Below are 20,615 nucleotides of genomic sequence, written 5' to 3'. Positions count from 1 at the left end.
AATACTCCCAACTTTCTTCGTGCTGGCTTGGAATTAAGCACTTTACCTACAACAGAGTCAGGCAGAGGCCACATCTCTTGGTCCTATCTGGGGGCTCCAACTAGCCCAGCTTTGCTTAATCAGTTAAAAAGGACAAAAAGTAGAAATGATTCAAGCACAGGTATCAAGAAACTCAATGCACATAACACTGCATTTGATATCAGTGAAAGCCCAGTGGAGCCAATCTCCTGTCCCACATGAGCTCTGTAAGCTAACACCGACATTCATTCATTCCATGTTTAGAGACAACCTACTACGCACCAGGCCTGGGCTAAAGATGGGGCATCAAGACTGAACTCCTGATCTCCAGAAGCTCACAGTGCAGGTGGTAAAACACAACAGATATGTGTGAAGATCACCACACATACACACACCCCCAAGTGGTTTGTCTCCTGAGTAGTTCATGGACAGTCCCACTGGAGCTTTTCCAAGGGAGACCATGCAAACTTTCATGGTCGAAATAATATCTGACTTCAGCCTTCAAGGAGGGGTAGCCTCCCAAACATAGGCAATAAAATTGGGTGAGAGAGGTTAAGTAACGAGCCCAATCGACACAACAATTTAGGGGTGGAGCCAGGACTCCAACCTCAGCTGTCTGCCTCTGCACATCACACTCCTGCAGAGCAAGGAGCACCCACTAAGAGCCAGAACAGAGTTTGTATCTGTGGGGGAGCGCGTCATGGTATCAAAAGAGGAGCAGGGCATCATTAGCTCCTTTCTTCCCCTAAATTAAAGAGACTTGAGGTCTTCGTAGTAAAGAAAATAGAGGAAGATATAGATATATTTTTAAGTCAAGAAATCAATAAACACTGACCACCTACTACAAGTGAATCCTATGCAGAGAACTGTTATCTTCTGCTGTTACAGCTGGGCTTCCTGCTAGACACATCATCCAGTGCAGGTCAACTGGCCCCTCTGGCTGCCCAGGCATGTGTGCCCCTCCCAAAAATACCCACTCAGACAACAGGCCCACCCCTAACAAGGGAGGACCAGAGACCAGTTGACGGCACACCAATTGCTGAGCTCCCAAGCGTCCCCGAGTCCGCTTGGCAGGAGATGTAGAACACCGAAGCTTCTATGACAAATGAGGAGTATTATTTCTTTCACGCTCCAGACTTGGACCTACTGTTACATTTTACTAATCTTCAGCAGTCTGAACACCTGACTTTGGATTATGTATCTATTCGCCATATTTGAAACATCAGAATCAGATGATTTCTAGAGCCAAAGAGCCAAAAAGGTATACCATGAAGAGAAAAATTAACAATAGTTTTTTCTCTCCCTCCACATATACTTATCATCCTTCCCTCTTTTTCTTTTTTTCCTGAAAGTTAAATCCTATTAGTCAAAACCACACAGGGTTACCCCTAGGCTGCACTGACTCTACAGAAATCTGTCAAGACTTTAGTTGCCGTTACCAAAGATATGTCAAGAGAGGCTGTGAGGGTCAACAGGAAATGAACTCACTCTGTGCTGGGGGCCTTTAACAATGAGCAACTGATCACCTTTATTCATTTTAAACTGAACATACAGACTCTGCCCTACTTGTAAGACAGATCGAAGCGCAGGCATTGGGACAGGCCAGAAAACAGCCCCACTCTCAAGAGTAGTCAGGGGCCTCGGATCTCGATTCAGGTCTTCGCCAGCTGTACAACACCAAGTGAGCTTCCCAGCCTCTCTGGACCTCAATCTCTTCACAACACGTCCAGGAGACTGAACTATCAAAATCTTTTCCACATTTAACATATAAGGACAGACAGGTGGCTGTGCTTGGGGGAGAAGGAATGAAAGGTGTTGGTGGTGAAAAGGATGATTAATATAACATAATGCTATCCTGGGTCTGGAAATAGCCTGGCCTAGTGCTGCGTTCACCTTATCAGCCTAGATTTATTAGGGGGGGGCGCGGGAGGGCTGGTGGGTGGGAATCACAGCCACCTACAGTGAAATTAAACTCTTTTCCCAAATGAGTTCTGCTGAAGTGTGATTTATCCAGAGTGTTAAAGTACTTACCAGCAGTATGAAACCATGTTACTGAAATTGTATTACTGCACAAACTTAACTTTTCCCCAAATGTGATTTGCAGAGAGGATGCAGAGCTGAGAATCTTGTGTCTGTGGCCATCTGTCCTATCCCAATCCCTGGAGAGGCGTGGGGGGAGAGTGTGAAAAGCCACAGGTGCCATGTATATTCAGTCACCGATGTCACACATCCATCAAACAGCCCAGCAGTTGCTGGGGATAAGTGTTCAGCTCAGCATGCAAAAGAGGCTTGCCAATCCATCCGGCCCCAAACATCCCCTGAGCCTTCCTCTGTGCCAGGCATGGGGCTGAGGGAACACCACAGAATGTCACCGCCAGTTTCCCCACTGGGCTAGGAAGGGACTATTGACTGAAAAGGCAGTACAAAGGACTACAGGCACTTAACTGCCTGGGTGACACACACGGCCCTTAACCAGGATCAGTTTCCTCATCTACTGGGTAGAGATAACACACATCCCGCCTGCCTCATGCGGTTGAATGAGGAAATAAATAGATGTAAAAACAATAAAGAGTACACAGAGCCTCGCAGAACAAATGCTATGATTACCACCAACACTGTGACCCTCCTGTGCCAAGATATTATAAACTGAAAAGAGTCAACCACTCATTAAGTCAAAGTCAGACTTCGCAGGGATCAGCAGAGTCTCGACCTTGGGAGAGGAGCATCTTCTGCCCTCTGCCGTCTCAAGGCTTAAGTCGTTCAACAAAATTTTACCAAACCAGATGCTAGGGAACATGATGTGCACTGGAGATAATGATGAATAGGACCCGGTCCCAGGCTTCCTCAAGTCCAGTCCAACTGGACAGAGATATGCAAACAAGTAACACGTGACGGGATATGTACAGAGTGCTCTGGAAGGTGGAGTAGATGACTGCTACCTGGAGTGGGGTGGAAGACAAGTCTGTGATGGATTTACAGAAGAGCTGACCTATAAATTGAACAAGATTAGGATTTCATCATGCACTGAAGGTGGAGAAGGGAATCCCCAGTAGAAGACACAGTCTGAGCAGAGGCCAGGGCCCACTGAGGAAGATGTTTGGAAGAAATATGAAGGAGAAGTTGAATCCTAGATCTACCTGGAACTGACCCTCAACATCTGGTTTGTGCCACAGGAAGGGAGTGTTACCTTCCCTTTATGTCAGTGACTACCCCTCCCTATTCCTACACACACACACACACACACACAGACACACACACACACACACACGTGCAGCCCAGGAAATCCTCTTTAAACTCTTGGAGAAGAAGGCTGAGCTTCCTGGGTGGTGCCTGCCGGGCAGATGGCGGCCTAGAGAAGCTGGGAGGAGTCTATATTAGGCTGTACTGCGGCAGTTGTTTCCTAGGCACCTTTTGCAGCCTCCTGTTTCACTGAAAATAATTCTTTTGCTTCCTGCACATCCCCAGAAATTGCAAGTATGCCCGGCGTTGTCTCTATTCTAAGTCTGTGTGGATAAAGAACAGCTGAAGAGCCTCATCACTGGAAGTTCTTTGGGAGGTGGGAATTTTCTCTCCTTCTCGCCTGATAGAAAATAAGGCACCCTGGGCTGGGAATCTAGTCCTGCCCTTATCATGAGTCCAGTTAATCATCAAAAGCAGTTTACACACACATATGAATCCTTTCTGCTGGGTAGGGGTTGTTGTACCCATTTTACAGATGTGGAGACAGACTCAAGGATATGAAAACTTTCTAGAAATTAGACCCTACTCTAAAAAACAATACAGGAAGACCTCTGGGTGCTCTGCCTCCCCCGCCCGCCTGCCCCTATGATCTCAGACAGAAAGACCAAATGACAATGCCCGCTGGGATCCCTTCCAGCTGTCCCCACCATCTTTAAAGTCCTCACTGCCCCTACCTTTGCACTCTCAGGGAAGACAGGCACTCTCCTGGACACCTTGCCAACATTCAGATTTGCTTTTAATCTCTCTGAGCATACTCATGCACGTGACTTTAACACTTCTATAGGAAAAAGCCCAAAACTTTCATTTCTCAGTTTCTGAAAGACAACTTTCTAAGCCATGAGTCAGACTGAAATCAAACATCACATTTAGGCTTCCTAAAAATATTACCCCAGCACAATGCCTTGGTTTTGTTCCCACATGCCCATCCCCCAAGCACACACACATAAACTTTAGACTATCATTTAAACACTGGAGTGTATAATTTAAATGTCTTTAATAGCATCCACTAAAAGGACATTCCCATGTGATTCCTCACTTTACTTCAAAGCTATGATCCAAACTGGAGCTTTTACTGAATTTTAGGACTAAATAGTAGATATGTGGATAGCAAATACTAACAATAAAACTCAGAAAATTTAAAATGCATTCAACTCAGTCATAATAACATTGGCATCTTTTCCAATTTTCAGCAAAACTTCTTTTTGTCCATCTCTCAGCCCAGTGCCTGGTATATATTAGATATGTACTAAATATCAGTTAAATGAATGTTAATACATCTTAATCTTCTAAACATACAAGTTAGAAATCTATGGTTGTAATTCTGGTCATAATCTAAATCTATTTGACCCTAACACAAATGTCATTGGAATAAACAGCAAATAACAAGCAGCTGCTGGCATTCAAAGTATATATACCTCTGTCATTTGAACTGTTTTGAAGTTGGCCTTGTTTGGAAGACAAATGGTTGGCAGCTGCAAGTTCAATTACAAAGTTCTTGGTAGGAAGGCAGAGAAAGAACCAGGGGAATCAAAGTGCTATTTCATACATTAAGCATGGAATTCCTTTCCAACAAACATCCTTCATTTCCCTGGCGGAAACTAATCATAACATGCCCTTTGAAATTGGGAAAACTCAGGACTGTACTTTGGGAGGAAGAATCTAGTTTGAAGGCCAGGCAAAGCTCAGAGAGTAAGAGTCACTCCTTTTGCACATCTCTATTCTGCTAATTTTTTTTTAAGGAAGAGGGTGGAACATAGGAAAAGCCACCAGGCAACAAGTCCAAAGGCCTGGATTAATTAAATGTATGACACTGAACAAGCTACTTCCTTCCTTTGTCCTTCATATTCTCCTTTGCAAAATAAAGGGGCAAAAATAATAAAAGAGTAAAACTGGATGACTTCTAGATGCTAATAGAATTTTCTGCAATGATGAAAATGCTGTAATCTGCTCTGTCCAATACAGTAAACACTAGCCACACATGGCCACTGAGTCCTCAAAGTGTGGCTAGTGTAAATGAGGAACTGATTCTTAACTTTAACTTTAATTCATTAAAATTTAAATAGCTACATATGGCTAGTGGCTATAGTTCTGGTGAGTGTAGCTCTAAGAAGACCTTCAGCATTTTATGCAATCTTTGGAGGGCTATGTGGGAAAAGCATGGGTGTTAGAGAAGGACAGACCTGGGTTCTAAACTTAGTTCCACCACTTACTAGTTATGCAACCTTGTGCAAATTACTTAACTTCCCTAAACTTCATTTTCCTTATCTGTACAATAGAATATTATGAACTTTCTTGCAGATTTTTAGTGCAAATTCAAGACAATGGATGAAAATAGATCAGATACGCCCTCAATAAACGGTAATTTTTCCAGTTATGATGTCCTTCAGGGATAAGTTTCATGTCTTTTGCCTTCATCCTACTGTTCCTTCCTGATCTAGGACCCATACTTTATTACCCCACGCCTGGGTCCTACAGATGAAGCGCTTGTCTTTCAAGAAAGCCACTTGCTCAGGAATTGTTCCAGATCCTCAACTAGGGGCGCGCCTCCAGTACCCAAGTCCTCTGTGCCTCCGGAACTGCTGATTTCCACTTACCCTGTGTCCCCTCCACCTCACACACCACCTCACATTTCAGGAATTCACAAAACCCTTCCCCCTGCTTGCCTATCAAGCTGAAACTTTGTTCAGTGCAGCCAAAACACCTGTTAGTGGTTTCTGGTACTTTCCTCGCTAACTCTCCCCTTGACTTCCCCTAGTCAATATTTTATAGCCTTTTATTTGTAAATGCTTTAAGACCTTTTTTTTAATAATTGCTCAGTGATTTAGAATACTCAGAAATAAAAATGCAGCAAGCTACATTTATGGCTAACCCAGCGTTAGTTTAATTACCAAAATAAAACAAGGCAAAAGACTATATTTCAAAGGAGTGTTTTAGTAAAATAATAAAAGTGCTGCACTATCTAAACTAATATAATGTGCTATGAACCTGGTCCAAATGTTCCGCTGGTCCTTCCTTTGGTGAACAGAACTTTTCCGTGGCTCCAATGTCCAAGTTTTATCAGTGGACACAAATGGATGCCTAAGATAAGCAGAATATATTTTCTATTGTTAATAATTATTGGGATGTTAAACTACCCTCTTCTTCTTGTTTTTCTAGCATTCCACAGACTCAGAGAGAGAGAGAGAGAGAGAAGAGCTGAAATACAGGCTAGCATTTTGGTAGGATTTCGATCTGGATTTGAGTAAGCCATTAGCCAAAGGTTTACAGTTAGCTTGGAATTCCTGCTAACTTCTGAGGCCTCCCCCAACAAGGACATTCTTGAAGGATTATTTACTGAAGGATGATATGAAATCAAACAGGGCAAATAATTTCGACTCTGAACTCTCAAATGTGGTGAGGGTCTAATCTAATTTTTAAAAAATAACCTGGATATGTAAGTTATAACTCAATAAAGAAACGTAATGAACCTGGATCCAGACAACCTGTAAGTACGACAATGTGATTGATGAGTCTTGTCTTCTCCTCACAACTCCCCAAATTTCAAGATTTGACTGGAATCTGGAACTCATGTGGATCATTCACTCAACTCAATTGTTCCACTTTTTCTGAAAAGTAAATGCACTTAAGAGCATTTGAAATTCTGAACCTTTCTTGGTAACAGGTAAACTCAAAATAGGTCAAGGTGATCATTTCACAGGGACTTTTGTCTGTGGTTATTTTGAAAACCACTGCTTTAAAAACTGACATTATGAAGCTTAAAAATAGGCCTTCCTACTAAGGATCCTGGACTAAAATAAAATACCCTTTCCTTCCCCCATTTCCTCATTCCCTTTTCCCTCAAACACCTTAGGAGAGTGGTGATATAGAGGGATAGCCTTTTCCAGTGTTTCTGATTATTACTTGAAAAGAGGTTTTTAAAATTTTTTAAGAATACTGGGTAAAGTTACCAAAATTCAGTGTTGGGTAAACTTGGAAAATTTTCAAACCAAGTAAGCATCCCAAGTGAAAATATGTCTGAGCTGGGATAAAAGTTCAAGCACCTTCTTCCACTCCAACTGTGTGAACTCCCAGCAAGTTCTCCCCGCTGCTCCCTCCACCCCCCACCACCCCCACCCCACCCCCCCACCCCGGTCTGGTTTCCTCATCTTGCAAAAGGAGTCAGAGGGCTGGAGGACCTGTAAGGTCCCATCCAGCCCTAACAGGCTCTGCTTCTAGAAAGCTGGGCGGCTGCTTCCTATTTTCATGACTCCTTGGAGAGAGCAGAAAAGCCCCTGGCCCAGAAGGTCCCTGGGAAGCCTCATTATACTTAAAAGTGGTCCCCTGGGACATGAGAACTGCTATTGAGAGCAATGCAAGCTGAGATGGCTATAAAATAGAAATGGTATTGAGAGAGAAGAATTAAGTTATGTTTTGCAGATGACACTAGTAAATCTAGAAATACTGATATTCAATCAAAAAATTACTAGATATATGGGACTTCCCTGGCAGTCCAGTGGTTAAGACTCTGTGTTTCCACTGCAGGGGGCATGGGTTCCATCCCTGGTTGGGGAACTAAGATCCTGCATGCCGCGCAGTGCAGCCAAAAAAAAAAAAAATTACTAGATATAATAGGTGAATTTTAAAAAGCTGCAGGATATAAACAATTCATACAAATCAAACCACAGTCAAGATGGAAAACACAAATTTAAAAATGTTCAATCACAACAGCATCAAAACGTTAGGTATTTGAAACATTAACTTAGGACACAAGAGAGTTATTCAAAAGAAACTATAAAACCATAACAGTAAAAGAGGAGGAGACATTAATAAATGGAAAGATAAACCATGACAATTCTTAAAGTTTTCTTTAACCCTACCCAATTTAAGAAAAGGGAAAAAAAAAAAAAAGACTATCAAAACTACATAAGAGTTAAAAGGAAATTTTAGGAAGAGATAAAAATACCATAAAGACCAAATAAAAGTAAACCTGAAAATACAACAGATAAAAATCCTATTTAATAAACTCCATGAAGATATTAGAACTCACTATGTAGAAAAATTAACATAGACCCATACCTCACACCAAGAACATTAATTAATCCTAGATGGGACCACATAAGGGGCAGAAAAGTCTAGAAGAAAATGAAGCCCCATACTCCTATTAGTTATGAAATGATGACAGATGTCTAAATACTAAAGAAAAGTAGGCTATACCATACAAAAGGCATGCTTTGCAAAATAAAAAAATATTTTTTCCTAAGTAATACAATATAAAAGGAAAACATCGCAGTGGGACAATGTAGTAGCCACATAATTTATAAAACTTTAAAATACAAAGCACACTGATCTATTGCTTCAACAAACCAGAAGACAAGTAACTGTGTACTGGCTAATAAAAGACACGAACTAACAAAAAATAAATAAAATACAAAGCACATCAAAGCTATATAGACGTATCTATTAAAGAACGGTCAGAGGAGAAGAAAAGTTTGCATGAAACTTTTCAAAATGTTCAGCTGGTACCACAAAACCATCCCACCTACCTCTCCAGCTTCATCTCCTGCTACCCGCAGCGATGCACCCAGCACACTAAACTACTTGCCGGCTCCTCCACACATCCCAAGCTTTCCCACTTGTGTGAAGTTGCTCATCCTGAGCTCTCTTCCTGCCATGCCCCCCCTCCCCCATTCCCATGGAAATCCTAGCCATCCTTCAAGACCCAGCTCAAATGTCATCTCCTCTGTGAAGGCTCTCCTAATCGTCCCCACTGGATGTGCGTTCTTCCTCTTCTCAATGATCTCTGACAGTACTTTCTTTGTATCTCTTCTCCTGGGGCACTTTTCTTACTCTGCTGCCATCTGTTTCCTTCTTCTTGTGTCCTTGCAACCTCTCCCTCCTCTCCCATATGAGATTTTAAGATCCTTGGAGGCAAAGACAATCTTACCACCTACAGCATCCAGCATAGCAAATTACATTTGCTAAGCATTCATTAAATATTAGTTTAGATTGAATCGATGAAATACAGAAAATAATCCCATTTCAAAAATACAGACTGGCAAACAATTAAAGCAGACTGAGGAGGAGTCCTATTAAACTATCAAAAAAAAAATCACTAAGGCTTCCCTGGTGGTGCAGTGGTTAAGAACCTGCCTGCCAATGCAGGGCACACGGGTTCAAGCTCCGGCCCAGGAAGATCCCACATGCCGTGGAGCAACTAAGCTCATGCGTCACAACTACTGAGCCTGAGCTCTAGAGCCCACGAGCCACAACTACTGAGCCCATGTGCCACAACTACTGACGCCTGCGCACCTAGAGCACATGCTCTGCAACAAGAGAAGCCACAATGGGAAGCCCACGCACCGCAACAAAGAGTAGCCCCCGCTCACCACAACTAGAGAAAGCCCGCGCACAGCAACGAAGACCCAACACAGCCAAAAATAAATAAATAAATAAATTTATTTAGGAAAAAAAAGAAAAAGAAGGGACTGAAATGAGGATCATTTGCTTGTAACATGTCCTCCCCCTGTAAAAAAAAAAAAAAATCACTAAACTTCAAAAAAAAATAAGCCAACTTCCTGAAGCTTGAGGGACCAGTTCAAACATACATTGTAAATTGCTTCTGTCTCTTTATGGAACATATTCAGTTAATATGTAACAAAAGCGGTAACATGGTTCACTGCCTCTGATTCTGTGTATGAATTAATCTCAAAGAACAAAACAAATGGGTTTAAAACATTCATAAGAGTGACAATAAATAATAAAATTTTGAAAGCCACCTAAATAATCAACAAAGTGTCATTTGTGAAGCCAAATCCTATCAAATTCTATTCTTTAACCAAAAATAACTGACAAGCATTAGAATTATGTCTATGTGTAAAAATGGGGGGGAGGAGAGACCCATCAACTGATCACAGCTATCTATATATGCATATAATGGAATAACCAAAAGTTAAACTGGAAAATTTAATGTCTGAGGTTCTTTCTTTAAAAAGATGTTGATACATTCAATTTTCTTTTAAAGTTGTACTTGAGCAGGCAAATATGCAAAAAGGAGTTGGGGGGAAAAGAAATCACTCTACCTTTGTCGGATTTTTCTTCAACCCCCATGTAACCTCTTCTTAATCTGACTCAAAGCAGGATACCCCTGGGAGCTTCACCAAGAAATGAGAGGCAGAGATCAGCATTTTTAGCAGTAGGCCCTGCACCAGGATTCAGAAAACACCTGCTCTTTTAAAAACAAAAATGCAATTCATTCTGGGAGGTGTTAACTTAGCAAACAGGTATGTGAGCCTTCAAACAGCTCTCATGGGCTTTCAGGCAAAGAACAGGACATGAAGGAAAAAACACAATCAAGTGGCCAAAAGAGACCAAAATGATTTTATCAAAACTGGCAACTTCTGGAAGGGAATAAAAGAAACAAAACTGGGACGCTAAGCTTTCTTCTCAGGCTCACCTCATCTTCTTCCCAGTCTGTGGGTTCTCCAGGTTTTCTCAACATGTCAGAAAGATTCACCATTGCTTGACCTGTGCTTCCTATGCATGTGGTAGAACTAACTACCAATTCAGACTGAGGGAAGCTCGCAAGGGTTTTTTGTTGGTGGTGGTTTGTTTTGTTTAAACATTATTTTGTTTTTTTCCAATCTACCAATAATGATTTACTATATTAAGAGTGTAGTGATGTAGACCCAGGGGTTCAAAAAGGTATGGTCCCAAATAATCAAATTAATGAAAAAAAGACACATAAGGAACATTTAGAGAATAAGAAAGCATATGACTTCAAAATGATATCGTATTTAATGTGATGTTTGTTACACAATATAGGCCAGAATACAAAAGGGGAGGGAGAAAATGTGAGTTAACATTAAAAGGGGCATAAGGCTTAGGATGAATTTTAATCCTTGGGTACTTTTAAAAAATTTATTATGGGGACTCCCCTGGTGGCGCAGTGGTTAAGAATCCGCCTGCCAACGCAGGGGACACAGGTTCGAGCCCTGGTCCGGGAAGATCCCACATGCCGCGGAGCAACTAACCCCGTGCGCTACAACTACTGAGCCTGCGCTCTAAAGCCCGCAAGCCACAACTACTGAGCCCGCATGCCCCAACTACTGAAGCCCGCGCGCTTAGAGCCCGTGCTCCGCAACAAGACAAACCACCACAGTAAGAAGCCCGCACACTGCAACGAAGAGCAGCCCCCACTAGCCGCAACTAGAGGAAGCCCTCACCCAGCAACGAAAACCCACCGCAGCCAAAAATAAATAAATAAATAAATTTATTTAAAAAAAAATTTATTATGAATTTTTTCAAACACAGAAATATGGAAAGAATAGAACAGTGAAACTCATACACTAACCAACTAAACGACTGTGAACAATTTTGCCCTGTTTGCTTTATCTACCATGTGGGTGTGTGTATTTTTTTCCTGAACCATTTCAAAGTAAGTTTCACATATCAACCATGAACAACAACATTCTCCTACATAATCATACCATTATTACATCTAAAAAATTAACCATAATTCTCTACTCAAATTTCCCTAATTGTCCCAAGAATTCATTTTACAGCTATCGCATTTTTTGATTCAGTACCTAACCAAGGTTCATGCATTACATTTGGTTGACATGTCTCCTTAGTCTCTTAATTCTCAAACAGCACCACTCCCCTACTTTTCCCCCATGACATTGACCTTTTAAAGAGACTGGGTCGGGCTTCCCTGGTGGCGCAGTGGTTGAGAATCTGCCTGCCAATGCAGGGGACACGGGTTCGAGCCCTGGTCTGGGAAGATCCCACATGCCGCGGAGCGACTAAGCCCGTGAGCCACAATTGCTGAGCCTGCGCGTCTGGAGCCTGTGCTCCGCAACGGGAGAGGCCGCGATAGTGAAATGCCCGCGCATTGCGATGAAGAGTGGCCCCCACTTGCCGCAACTAGAGAAAGCCCTCACACAGAAACGAAGACCCAACACAGCCATAAATAAATAAATAAATAATTTAAAAAAAAAAAAAAAAATAAAGAGACTGGGTCAGTTGTCTTCGAGAATGTTCCACATCCTGAACTGGTATGCTTGTTTCCTCCTGGTATCATTTAATTTGTTTCTCCGTCCCTGTATTTGCTGTAAACAGGAAGTTAGATCTCAAGGCTTGATTAGATGCAGGTTTGGGTTAAACTTTAAAGAACAGGCAGCATATAAAATGTCCAAATCAACATGATTTATCAACATTTGCAATTTGGTATTAAGAACAAAAGGTAATAGTCAGCTGAGAAGGAAGAAACCAAAGCGGGCACCACTAACTACACTTCCCATTTGGATAGCATTCCAACAATCATAAAGTGCTTTCATACACATTATTTTGGATGATACTCACCTGCCCGCCTTCCCTCACAGGTTTGTTATATTATCATCCTTCCTTTACTAATGAGGAAAACCAAGGCTCCGTGAAGTTAAATGACATGCCAAAGGTCAACAATTAAGAAGTGGCATAACTAAGTCTCGAACTCAGGTCCTAGAATAGTATGGAGTTACTCAGAAAAGGCTACATGGGAGATGAACTGTATGCTAGGTCTTGTAAGATGGGCAGCATTCATTCATTCCAGGCACTGGGCTAGACGCTGGGGAAATATCAGTATACAAGATAGTCATGGTCCCTCCCCTCACCGAAAGTGTGGTGGCAAGTACAAGACAAACATAAAATCACACAGGAAAGTGGAGGAGGGCATTCCAGACAAAGGAAACCATGTGAGCAAGACCGGACAGAGGTAAGAAGCGGTATGCTGGGGCAATGGGAGGACAATAAGGGGATCAGGCAGAGAAAAAGCGAGCTGGATGGGTAGCTCTACTGAAGTATTCTCTCCCTTTCTTTCAAAGATGCATAAGTAAGTGAAAGTAAAATGTTGTACGTGTTTATGTTCAAACAAGCACCCCACACATCTCCTTGCCCTGGGCTAAGTCATCTTTATGAACCTTTTTGCCATTTCTGTACCTGCTGCAACAACAGCAGAGACATTCTTCCCAAGGACACGGGCTTCAGCTGGCCCTACTTTTCACCTTAAGTTGTTCTCAAAAGACTGTGCCCGTATTAGTTATTGCAGCAACAAACGAGTAGAAGCACCCAAGTTCAGAACTACAAAATCAGTTAAAACCACTTCAAAAGCTTCTAGTTATCACGGTGTACATCCCAGGTAAGGCCATAAGAGATCCCCCAAAAGCACAACAACCTGTCTCAATGTTTCTGTCCCCTTCCTTAAGGACCTTCACACTAACAGATGTGTGTCCCTACAAACCCGGCAGAAACTGCTGATGCTATGAACGATGCTCTGAATGCAGTAATTAAGTCTGAGGGTTTCAGCCCCAAATCCAAAAGCTGTGGATGCCGCCAAGGCCAAGCAATGCACCTTCTTGTTTATTCAGCACCACATGGCCTTCAAAGCACTTCTGTATGTGTTATCTTTTTTAATCTTCATGATACTCCTTCAAGGTAGGAATGGTTCAATCATTTAATCAACAGATATCTACTGAGTACCTTCTATGGGCCAGATACTGATCTACTCACCGAGCAAGGAACAAATCAAGCCCTCACCTTCATGAAGCATACATTTTAGTGGGGGCGGGGTGAGGTGCAGATAAATACTTATGGTCAGTGCAACGTTAATTAGTGATAAGTGCTATGAAGAAAAATAGGGCAAGATAAAGGAGTAGAGCACGACAGAGAGTGCTATAATTAGAGTGATCAGGGATGGTCTCTGTGAAGAGACATTTGAGCAGAGGTCTGAAGGAAGTGAGGGAGCAAGTCATGTGGGTATTTGGCAGAAGAGAATTCTAGGCAGAGGGAATAGCAAAAGCTCTGAGATAGGAATGTGCCCAACCGACTGTGGAACAGCACAGAGAACAGCATGGCTGGAGCACATAAGTGAAGGGGACAGTGGAGGAAAACTAAGAACCTGATCAGGCAGGGCCTTGTAGGCCACTAAGGCAAAGATTGGGTGGACCATTCTCATCCTCACTCTACAGATAAGGAAACTAAAAGAGAGAAAGTCCAAAGGACTTGCCTAAGGTCAAAGAAAAAGTGAGGTCTCGGGAAGTACCTTGCATTGCCACCACGAATTCTACTCAGGGCTCACGCTTCTCCTTGTGGAAATTAAAAGCGTTCTTTAAAACACAAAGAAGTATGTGCCTTATCATGGAAGGAGAGGCAAGGTACCCTAAGACTCAGCGATTCCATTTCTGAGTACATTCCACAGGGAACTCTTACAAGAGTCCAAAAGGAGTCGCGTACAAGGATGGCGATGGCTGCACTGTTTGAGGCAGCAAGGGGTTGGAAACAACACAACTGTCTTCCCTAGGGGAATAATAAGTAAAATGTGGTACATGCACAAGACTGCTCTGCAACCAAGAGAAATAATGAACTAGATACACGTATAACAGCATGGAAAGAGCGCAGACACATGGTGTTTGGTTAAAAAAAAAAGAAACTGAAATAAAAGTTTAGGGTGGTCACTGCTTCTGTTCAAATATTGTTGATTATCCTCCTTCCAAGAAGGCCCCTGCCCCCTTTGAAGGTCAACATGGCCATGTGACTTGCTTTACAAAAATGGGAGCAAAAGTGGCATGTGTCACTCCTGGGCAGAAACTTTAAAAGCCAGAACGTGGTTCACAAGACTCCCTTTTCATTAAGCATATTTCAGACATGGTGCGTCCGTCAGCCTGAGCCCCTGATGGAATCCAATCAACAGAGCCTCCCGCTGACCTGCAAGCATGTCAAACTACTGAGATTTTCTAGTCTATCCCAACTGATGTAGATTTATAGCACAATAGGATTTTTAATAAAAAATGAATATAATTAAGGTGCACAACATGATGATTCAATATACACACACAGTGAAATGATTATTTCAGTCACGCTAATCAACATACACACCCCCTCACAAAGTTACTATTTTGTGTGTGTGTGACAAGAGCACCTGAAATCTACTCTCTTAGCGAATGTCCAATATTCAATACAGTATTATTAACTGTAGTAATTATGTTAAGCATTAGATCTCTAGACTTATTCTTCCTATTAACTGCAACTTTGTATCCTCTGACGAACATCTCCCCATTTCCCCCACCTCCCCACCCCTGGTTAACCACCTGTCTACTCTCTGCTTTTTTAGGTTCCACGTATAGATTGAGATCATGCAGCATTTCTCTTTCTGTGTCTGGCTTATTTCATTTAGCATACTGTCCTCCAGGTCCATCTATGGTGTCACAAATGGCAGGATTCCCTTCTCTTTTAAGGCTGAATAATAGTACAATATCATTCAGCACTCGAAGCACACAAAACGATACTATCTATTGAACACCTCCCAAAGGCACACATATAGCCAACAAACGGGTAGAATTATAAGACCATATATTAAATAACCTAGAGTGGGTGAGATGGTGCCTGTGAAAAAAAGGGAAATGGCAAGGGGGAATGAGAGTAAAAGGGAAAATAAGAGAAAAAAATGAAAAGGTATTAAAAGGTTTGTTAAACACATGCAAATATTAGAAATTTCATTCACTCACTGATTCACTCCACAAACATTTGTGCACTTATTATGTGCCAGGTACTATTCTAGATACTACTTACAGAACAGTGAATCCAAAAAGGGCAGTCCTATGCTTATAGTTTATGGTGTACAGAAGAGAGAAATATTTAAAATACCCTAAAAAAGATTGTGGACAGTGAAGAAATGTCATTAAAAAATCAGGTGACATGAGAAAGAGAGACCTACTTTAGATTAGGTGGTCTGTGAACATCTCTGAGGAAATGACATTTATGCAGAGAGGTGAAGATTGCTTCCTTCCTAGCTTGGGAACAGGAAGAGATGATTCATTCCAGGCAAAGGGAACGGCATGTGCAAGGGTCTGGAGGGAGTATGGACCATCCCGTGGAGGAAGTGAAAGAGGATCAGTGTAACGGAAGAAAGGAGCAGCAGGAAATGTGGTTAAAGAGTTGGGGTGGCGGGCAGGCAGGAGGGGGATAGCAGCAGGCTCATAGCCCAATATAAGGAGTTTGGATTTTATTCTAACTGCAATGAAACCATGAAAACATTTTAAACAGGGAAATGATATGATCTTATTTCCAATTTATTTCATTCTAACTTAGCACCCTTGCAATATGCTCATATACTTTTACAAACTTGCAGAAGAAATATTTTTGCATTTTTTTCTTCAAGGACCCCCAGAACTTGCATAGACATCAGGTCCCACATAACCCAGCTCTGTCTGAAAGGGGTAAGTGCTATGTTAGAGACCAGTCTCAAGGTGCCAGAAAGCCACAGAGAAGCAACCTTGCCAATTTAGTACCAAGAGTTCTTTAATGTCAATGGATTTTTTTCTTTCGTTTACACTGTATGATAATGTTCAAATTTGTGCCCTGGTCTAATCACAGAAATCATGAGTACATCAGCTTTGCTTGAAAAAGGTGAAAGATGTAGATGTATACAGCTTTCCCCCTATTAGTGGCAGGAAACATAGGCGAACAGTCCCTGTTTGTCTCAGACAGCCTACACAAAGATGCCTCCTATTGTAACACAGCAATGAGTCATGGAGGTAGGTGCACATGGCACAGAAAACTGAGCAAGGGAGACTCGTTTATCCAGAAGCTAAGGCACCTTAACACACATATCCACCGCCATGACTGGAAACTACCTTACCAAGCTTCCTTCGGCCTTCTCTACCCAGTAACAAAGGTACCAGCAGCTAACATTCATGGAAGGTTTCCTACTATTAGCTCATTTAATCTTCACAACTACTCTAAATAGGTTCTATCATTAGACCCATTTTCATAGGTGAAAAAACTAAACCTAAGCCCGAGAGAGATTTGTCCCAGGTCACAAAACCACAAACTTAGCCTGACTCCAGAATCCAACCTCTTAACCACTGTTTAGAATCTCCCAGTCCCACCCAAGCGTATCTGCCACCAACTCCAGGAGAGTTTCTTCTTTTCCTCCCAGTATTGTTTTCTTATAACAAAACTCCTCCCCTTTGCAAAAACACAGCAGTGGTGTCACAATTAACAACAGACGGTACTTCCACTCAGTACCCTCCTCCAAATCAAACGGGAGCACATGATCAGGCCACAACATTGAAAATTTGTCCTGTCCTTCCCTGCCCTGGGGGGCTTTCAGACTATTTTAAGGGGATAAAATTCTGTACACTAAAACTGAACCAATCTTTGCAAAGTAATCCACTAACCTGTACAAGTTAATATCATGCAAAACAGACACTACAGTATTGAAAGGAGTTTGGGGACTTCCCTGGTGGCGCAGTGGTTAAGAATCCGCCTGCCAATGCAGGGGACAAGCGTTCGAGCCCTGGTCTGGGAAGATCCCACATGCTGCGGAGCAACTAAGCCGGCGCGCCTAGAGCCCGTGCTCTGCAATGAAGAGAAGCCCCCGCACCGCAACAAAGAGTAGCCCCCGCTCACCGCAACTAGAGAAAGCCCGTGCGCAGCAACTAAGACCCAATGCAGCCAAAAATTAATTAATTAAAAAAAAAAAAAGAAAGACAGAAAGAAAGGAATTTGTCTGAGGAATGTGGTTGAGCTCACATCACAGGTCTGTCCACCACTGGCCTTGTGATCATTACAGGGATGGACAGAGCCACCAAGCCAACAGGTCCCCAGGCTATTAAAATTGAGAGAGTCAAAGGAAGGTTACAGAAATCACCAAAGGGCAGAAGATCCAAGCCTAATCTATTCATTTCATCAACTGGCTTCCTAAAGTCTCCAGTGTGCAGGTAAGAGATTAAGAACTAAATCTTTTCTGGTTATTTCTCCAGCTCGCCGGGTCTTTCTCCCTCAGACAGTCTTGTCCCTTACCCAGGACACAAAAGAGTTGTGGGAACTCAGAAACATCCATGAAACAGCCGCATCATTGTTCAATGAAACAAAGTACTGGTTTGTGAGCAACACTGGAAGCTGCAGAGATGGAGCACCTTGTGTGTGATTTCCCAGACCATGGTGTCATGTCTCAGGTCGGAAGTTAGGGCTTACGGTCAAGCAAGGAACAGCCAGGAGAGACACTGATGAGATTTGTTTAATGAATGAATGAATAAAAAGTCAGATGAAGAAAAGAAAAACCGCTCCCTTAGAGACAAAAGAGTTTCCAGGAAGGCCAAGGAATGAGCCCCCAAAGTCGACAAGCGAAAATCCACTGTGATGTCGGTGTACACACGCCCCCGCTGGCCAGGCAGCGGCCGCAACTAGGCACTCCCAGCCCACAGGTGTCAGGTAGGAAGGTGAGGACTGCTCACTGGTCCCAACTCCACACTCTATACCGAGTTGATCTCAAAGACGCAGATGCGATCTTAATTTTTCCAAGACATCTGCTCCCTTCTCCCGGTTACAGGCCAGAATTGCAGAGGATCTGGGGGGGAAAGAGCTGGGTAGGGGCGGGCGATGAACCGGTTTTTACTTTTTAGGGAGAAGGAAAATGACCAGAGATCAGGGATGGCTGAAAGGGTCGGGAAAGGGGTGGGGATGGGGGCATCGCGACTCGTTGGGTCCACTGACTGGTCTTGAGTCAGGCGCACAATCTGTGCTTAGTCACCGATACCTCGGCGGCCGGGAGTTCCTCGCGCCTGGCAGCCCAAGACGTACGTGACGACCCGAGCGGAGCCCCGCGCGCCGCGCACACCCGACTCGGCTCCTGCGCCCGGGCCCCGGCCTCCCCAGCCCGGCCCCGGTGCTCGCCTCCCCCCAGACTTACTCCGCCGAGCTGGTCCCATTAACCGCGGAGCCGTCGGGGGCCGGGTTCAGCTGGATGGGCGTCGGCTTCTTCTTGGGCATCTTGGACCCGGGGAAGGCGCTCTCAACTCCGAGGGGAGGGCGGCCCCTCTTGCTTCCTCCCTCTGAGCTGCCCCGCGCCCGCCGCGCGGGGCCAAGTCAGGGCCGCGGGCCCGGGGGCTGCCTTCGGGGGGCGCGCCCTGCGCGGTCCCTTCAGGGCCGAGGGGCCAGTGGCGGTCTCGGGAGACCCACGCCCCACTTGCTCGGCTCACAGGGAATCGAAGGGCTTCCCCGCCGGCGCAGCACGGCAGCCCGGGATTCCCTCCCGCTCTCCCTCAGTCCACCGGTCCCCGGGGCTCGAGAGGCCCCGTCGCGCGCGCACCACAGCGCTGCTCCAGCTACAGTCCGGGAAAGTGCGCCGCCGCCACTGCCGTGTTCCAAGCGACTCGGCGCAGTAGTCCCAGAGGGACTGGAGGGCGGGGGAGGGGTGGGGAAGGATAGGGAAGGGGGAAGCCTTGCCCCCCGCCCCCGCCCCGGGCAGCTGCGTTTTCCACACTCCCACTCGGCTCCGCCCCTTTTGCCTCGCCGGCAGCCAATGGGAACACGCCTCGGCGGCAGATGACGCGGAAATACGTCACGGGGCGCGGCGCGCTACTCTGGGGGCGGGGTCCGGCGCTGGCTCCACCGCGCCCTCTGCCGCACAGAGGCACCCAGGTGGACGCAGCGGGAAGGGAGGTGACCTGGACCCAGTTGGTCACCACGCGGTCTCCTCCGCTGGGGTGAGTGTAGCCCACGGGCCGAGTCATGTTGATGGAGATGAAGTAATAAAACGAATAAAGAAAAGGACCCCTTCTTATTTCTAGAGGCAGCGTCGAGGAATAGACAAGTTGTCCAGAGACTCCTTGCACCTAAGGAACAGGCAAGTAGAAAGATACATATAAAACGGTAATACACAGTACTAATCTACTGACGAGGGTACAGGGAGATGGGTGTTCAATGCTGATGAGACTTTAAATTGGGGCAACCTTTTCTGAGAGCAGATTGGGAATGTATTTTCAAAGGCTTTGAAAAAAAAAAAAGCCCTTTCTACCAATAATTCCAGTTCTATAAAACTTGAAGAAATAAGATGTGAATAAAGAGCTTAATGAGATAAAAGATGATTCAGGTGATTCAGAATACACAGTCAGTCCATCTCTTCCCCTTTGCCCTTCCTAAAGTATTCAGTCCTAAAGGCATTAGGTGTGTAAAACAATGTAAGCCTCTGCACCTGGTGGTCCAGAGCAGGGTGTCAGCCACCCAGCTGTTTGCAACATATAGAGAGTAAGGTTCCCTTTTCATTTTGTAGCCCTTGGTACTGTTTGAATGTTTTGTTATTATGTATATAAAGTGTTCGATTTAAAACATTTTTTATAAATTGTTTAAAGATTAACATGAGAATGTAAAATAGTGCAGATAGTTTGGAAAACAATCTGGCAGTTCCTCAAACAGTTAAATATAGTTACCGTATGACCCAGCAATTCCACTCCTATGTGCTCAAGAGAAATGAAAAACATATATCCATACAAAACTTGTACACAAATGTTTATGCTAATGTATGGCAGCATTTTTCATAACAGCCAAAAAGTGGAAACAAC

At 43.8% G+C, this 20,615-nt stretch overlaps 1 protein-coding gene across 1 annotated transcript in view; it reads right to left on the bottom strand.

Moving 5' to 3' along the window:
- MAP2K1 (mitogen-activated protein kinase kinase 1) overlaps window positions 1-19,548 on the bottom strand; it is an 81,129-nt gene extending 61,581 nt beyond the window's left edge. Inside the window, exon 1 of the mRNA XM_082447549.1 lies at window positions 18,965-19,548. Coding sequence (XP_082303675.1) covers window positions 18,965-19,044 — 80 coding nt within the window. The 5' untranslated portion in view covers window positions 19,045-19,548. The remainder of the gene's footprint in view (window positions 1-18,964) is intronic.
- Between the last annotated feature and the right edge of the window lie 1,067 nt (window positions 19,549-20,615).

This window comes from Balaenoptera physalus (assembly GCF_965194825.1).
Source record: "Balaenoptera physalus genome assembly, chromosome: 2".
NCBI lineage: Eukaryota > Metazoa > Chordata > Mammalia > Artiodactyla > Balaenopteridae > Balaenoptera > Balaenoptera physalus.
Note: the sequence above shows the minus strand (reverse complement) of the source record. Positions and strands in the feature narration are given on the sequence as shown.